At 44.0% G+C, this 5,668-nt stretch overlaps 1 protein-coding gene across 1 annotated transcript; it reads right to left on the bottom strand.

The window, feature by feature from the left end:
- LOC135489925 (uncharacterized) lies at positions 1–2,484 on the bottom strand. Its single transcript, XM_064775556.1, has 2 exons — positions 2,181–2,484; positions 1–1,952 (listed from the first exon to the last, which is right to left on the bottom strand). Exons 1-2 carry the CDS (start codon positions 2,482–2,484, stop codon positions 1–3), a joined length of 2,256 nt encoding a protein of 751 aa, XP_064631626.1.
- Between the last annotated feature and the right edge of the window lie 3,184 nt (positions 2,485–5,668).

The following is a 5,668-nucleotide window of genomic DNA, read 5'->3' as shown; positions in this document are numbered from 1 at the left end:
TTACTCGTTTTTGATGCGGTAGTGTCCAAAGGCGAATGTGTGAATGTTATCTTTGCACAGCCAGCGTTTCGTGTCCAATGGTGACAAAGCTTTTTTCTCTTGCGTTAATGTATAAAGCTTTAGATTTTTCGACCTAATCGATTTAAAATTACACGTACTGGGTGCCGCTTGTGAAGATGTGTTCATGTATAGCGCATCTTCGTACTGCTCAAAGCCAATGCTTTGCATAACGCATCTGGGCAAACCCTTGGCCTTGCTGGTGACTGCCTCCGACCGATGTCTTGTGCTGTACATTTTGGCACGCAAACCAACAAAGTCCACAATGGGATCGCACGCATCCTCTCGCTTGAAAGTACCTCGAACTTTTTTGTTCGTTTCGCAGAAGTAGGGCGAGTCTTTCGGATAATTAGACAGATCGAAATAGCGTCGGTTCGCGAAGAAGTCCTCGTCCACGTTCCCCTCATATTCTTCCAAGAAATACAGCAGGCTATCCGTGTCCGTCATCAACAGGTGGCACCGGTCCCCGTACAATGGCTTAATGAAGTCATAGTGCATTTTGTACAATTTCATTTTGCTTGTTTCGAGACAGACCATTCCCGCTGTGATGGGACGATCCAGAAGTATGCTGCGGGGTTTCATTTGTATGCCTACCAGTTTCCTATTGTAAATGGTAACTGACTTGAAATTCGGTTTGCTCGTTTTTGTTAGGAATTTTCTCTTGTCCGACACTAGACTCATATTGATGTGCTTTGTTTTGTCTTGGAGGAATTTCCCGTAGCAAGAATTAATCGCTTTTTTCCAAAAGTCAGATTCGAAGGGATTGTTTGCCGCGGCCTTCCTCTGCTCCGTGCAGAAGCTGACGAAATCTTTCATCCAAGGCGACTGATCGAAAGCCAGAATCCTATGCACTTTGCTCAGCGTCATGCCCAGCTGAAGATAATATAGCAGGTTTTTCAGATAGACAATGTAATTTGTTCTCGGTCCAAGATGAGGAATCAGTTTTTCTCCGGTGGCGGCACTTCGTATTTGTGAGGGATCCATTAGTTTTCGCGCCAAAACATGCATTAGCGGACTCCACTGCGAAGGGCATATGCACAGTTTCTCTGGCGCTAAAGGAAAGTCATTGTGCGAATCGTGTAGACAAGTAGGATATTCGAGGTCCACCTCTAGTATGTATCCTGTAGTGCTATCATCTGACAAAGACAAAACATTAAATTCGTTTGGGTCGTCAACCTCGATCCAGCGATAGTTTCCGTGCGGTAAATCTTGACTGAGGGAGTAGCCGTAGAGATTCGTTGCGTCGAGGGCAAATATCTGCGCGCCACTCTTCTTGTCTGCTTCTCCTGAAAATACCCCCTTCTCTTCAACATCATCATCATCGTCAACAGATATGTGGGCCCGTCGTTGGAAAATGGAAGCGACACCTCCACGAATGCCTTTTTTGACAAACAGATATTGCTCCAGGTCTTCTATCAAGTCTATATGAACTCTTGTCATTTTGAGCATGGCATCGAATGTCATGTGAGGGGCCGATATATATTTTACTGGATCTAATTGAAAATGTTTCATGGACATGGCACGAAATTTCTCAAAACAATCGGCTAGTAGTAAAACGTCTGTTTGGAGATAGACTACAAGATAATCACCAAGGGTCTTGCAGTTCATTGTTCGCCATACCTTTGTTGCATGCTCGTAATCCTCCGATGAAATGGGTTGTTTTTTCAGCGAATCGAAAAATGCCTCGACCGGCGGAAGCTGCCTCTCTTGAAGTTTTGATGGTCTGTCCAGATATTCGTAGCAAAAGACACCCTTGCGCAACAAAAGATCGTACATTTCACTCGATCCTTTCACGTATTCGGAGAGGAGAGGAAATGCGCTCTGGTTCTGCTTCATCCCACTTTCCGGGTCTACAATAGTGCTAGTTTTGTTTTTCATCAATTCCACTAGATTTGCTAAAGACGAGGGCAAGAATTGAAAACTATCCAGGAAGACTAACGTTTGACAATATATGGCCAAGTAGTGCTCTGTGTTTTTAGGCAATATTCGAAACTTATTCGATTCTCAATCTTGTTTTGCCAATTCCTCTACAAAAAGGTGATTGTCATATCTCGTGGCATTATGCGCCAAACAACTGATCTGTAATTCCCTTTCCGAAGCATAAGTCAAGTTGCAACGATTACAGAGCACGTATCGCATCCGATCCGCTTGCAAGTGACAATGGTCGATGCACTTTTTCACGCCTATAGTGAATTCAATGCCACACATCTCGCAATGCTGCTGCGAGACAAACTTCTTCCAATCACGCGAAGACATATGTTCAAGACTGTCTTTTGAACAATGTAAATCGATAATGCGCGCTTCCTCGATCTGTTCATTGAGCCATTCGAGAAATTTCTTTACACAATCGGAGCCCACGTAGGTGAAGAGGGAAGACTTGTAATCGGGATTGACGCAGAGACGTTTTCCCGCTACCGCGATGGGCATATGGCGGCTTGAACCATCACTCAGAGTTGATTCGCATGGCGTAAGACAAGTTTCAAAATCATATATTATCAGGTGCCGTCTCGCGCACATGGCTTTGAAATTGTCGAATTTCATTTGGCCTTTCCTCGGAAAGGTGTACACTTGGCCCGTATCTAGACAACATCTTTCATGAGCACGTTTTTTACTCTTTGAGGAATAGCAGGTCAAACACGATCTGCAAACGAATTTTTTCCCGTGGCGACCACTAGCTCCGTTGGCGATTAACCTACTCAGATTTGTGATCAGAAAAACTGGTCTTGCCAGTACAACAAGTCAATATGCTTCTCTTCCGGAATCGATCTCCTGTTTGCTGAAAGATGCAGTACTTGCAACGGTACAGCACGTCCTGCTGTGCCAGCGACTTCATGACTCTCGTTCGAAAGCCAACGAAAAACGTTAATGGAGAGGTTGTTCCGTCGTTCGAAAGTGGAAATCTGACCAATGCTAGTTGGATAGGAAATATTACTCAAATCGAGCTTCGTACGTCTTTCCCATGAATTCATGTCAAATTGCCTGTCCGATCTGATGCGACCTCCTGCCAGGCGTTCTGAGTGGGCCGCGATACAGAACAAAAAACATTTTTCGTCATTTCCGTAATCAATGTTCGTCTGAATACAAGCGCGTTTATTTCTCACCGCCGAGGGTAAGAAAGGGTGTGGATGCGAAGTGCCACCCCTCAGGGGCTCAAACTGTGCCACCGTTAATCTCAACGCGTTCACATGTTCAAAAACCCAGCCCGAACCTTCGTGTAGATAGGACTCGCGTTTCGAAATGATTTCTTGAAAATCTGTCTGTAACAAGTCTTTTAATTGGCTCTTATAGAAAACTTGTTTTGTATTGGTGCAAAACCAGGGTTCCGATGTGCGTTTCTCATATTGTCCCTCGATAATGGATCCATCATCTGCCACGACATCGACTTCTTTGCTGAATAGAACTTGAACCTCAAAGTGATACTTAAGAGCGTTCTTCGCGTCAGTTAGACTATCAAATTCCTGAGAAATGTGTTTATGAATAAGTCCGTTTGCCTCCCTGTGCAAAAACTTCAACAAATCATTTGCAACGTGTATATTTGTGTGTTCCCATTGCGTTCCCAGATTGCCTCGGAATGATTTTTTTAAACGAAATTCTGCTTCGAGCGCCATTATCAGAGAGAGAAAGATGTCCTAAAATAGACCTCGAAAATCACTAATTTTCAAGCCGTCCTGCCGCAAACGGGTATCGTCTCCGTCAACCTCTATCACTTTAATTCCTTTTTGTGTTTGCAGATGGCCTGGTGATCACTTCGGGCAACTATTTCTGACTTAGTATGCAACAGACCTGCAAATAGGGCATTCGTTTTCGTGCAATGCTTTCAATAGATCTCCGTGGCAGCGCTCTGGTTTGCACCAACAGCCCAGAACTGCATGCGACAATTTGTGAATGTAACGGAGAAGACTTCTCCGCCGTATGTAAGCTTACTCGTTATAAAACCTCAAAGAGCGTTCTCGGCTGGTATTTTCGTCAATTATGTAAGGATTCTGCCACCCCTGATGGCTTGAAATAAGCGTTTCTGACATTTGCGTTGTTCTTCTGCAGTCATATTCGCATTATTCGTGCCACAGCGCAATATCTCCGAATCTCCCAGATAATGCGTCAAATTTCGTCCGATGTACACGTGTCGACGAGATGCTAACAGCCACTCTTCGAGATTTCGAAAGCCCATATTACTTAAATTGAGCGAAGAGATATTAATAACACGCCGCATGATGTTTGAATATAAAGCTTTGATGAAATCCGATGGATTTAGGCGTCTGGTGTGCAAAAAGGACATTCGATTGCTTCTTGTTGGTTCAAATGATCACCTACGAAATGCAATTTTCTCTGAACTTCACCGTAGGCTCTTAAAAAGTTTCGAAATTCACGCAATTTGAGTGAAATTCGGCGGCACTTGTCCAAGCTTTGTATTTCTAGCCTATTCCTTCTGGTGAAATTAACAAGCAGTCCTACTGCACGGAGCGAATAGTAATATTCTTCGTCTGAATGGTGTTGGCGCAAAAAAGCATCTGTTAACTGTTCACTCATGCACAGCATCTCTTGGGCTTGTTCTGAAGTCAGATCGATGCGGTTTTCCGCGTCGAAGTTAATAAGCGATATTTTTTGCAACCGTGCGTTGATGGGTGCTGATATGCGGAGGGTGACGCGAACACTCAACCGATACGTGTAAACGTTAATTTCTTCTCCCTCTGTGATAGAGCCCTAACGTTCCATCTGTCGCTTAAAAATGATTCTGTCCTGGTTTTTTTATGATTTGTGCTATTTACAAGGCCAACGGGTAATCTAGCTCTCGTCTGCCTTTCATCTAGTGGCGCCGCTGGCGTCGAATGTGTAATGTCACAATGACTTTTATTTACCGAATTTAAAATCGATTAGATTTCCCATATCGTCGCAAATGTTAATTTCTATGAATTGAAAAAAACTTTGCACTCAGGGGTCTGTAGCGTATTCTTTCAAACGAGTTGGAGAGATATTTGCCGTGTTCTTCCGGGCGTGTGGGTATCGTTCGTAGCAAGGGGACAAAAACGTTTCCCACTTGTGTTGGCTTTACTAAATTCGAGTAAAAGAATAGTGCATACTTCGAGGACATCAAATCACATTTTCGTTCCGCTACAACGCGATAAAAACGCCTCGACAGAGGGGGTAAATTCACGGCTGCCTGATCTCCTTGTAAACTAGACGTATCATCATCATCATCATCATCATCATCATCCATACTTTCGTCTGACCTGCCAAAATCATCGCTTGTAAAAGTGCGATCGGTGTTCCCTCCTTCGGAACTTTTTTTGCCCACAAGAGGGCCCGCCGTCACTGGGTTTCCTTGGCCAAATGTTCCCCCAATACTGTCTTTGCCAACAGTGTGTACTGGTGTCGTTTTCTTAGCCTGAGAATTACTCTTGGGTATAATAATTTTTCCATCGACGTGAAAATATTTCGCCTTCGCAAAACCGAGCATTTCTGCTAAGTAAGTGTCCATCAAAATGGCTTCGCCGTGTCTCAGTTTTATGGCTACGTGTTGGCCCCGCGTGAGAAGAAAGTCACCGCTCCACTGAACTGGTTTCTGTCTATTTAGCGCCGTTATCAAATCTTCAATTGACGAGACCCATTTTTC

The sequence above is a fragment of the Lineus longissimus genome, chromosome 6 (assembly GCF_910592395.1).
Source record: "Lineus longissimus chromosome 6, tnLinLong1.2, whole genome shotgun sequence".
Classification (NCBI taxonomy): Eukaryota; Metazoa; Nemertea; class Pilidiophora; order Heteronemertea; family Lineidae; genus Lineus; species Lineus longissimus.
This window is presented reverse-complemented; position numbering and strand designations above follow the sequence as displayed.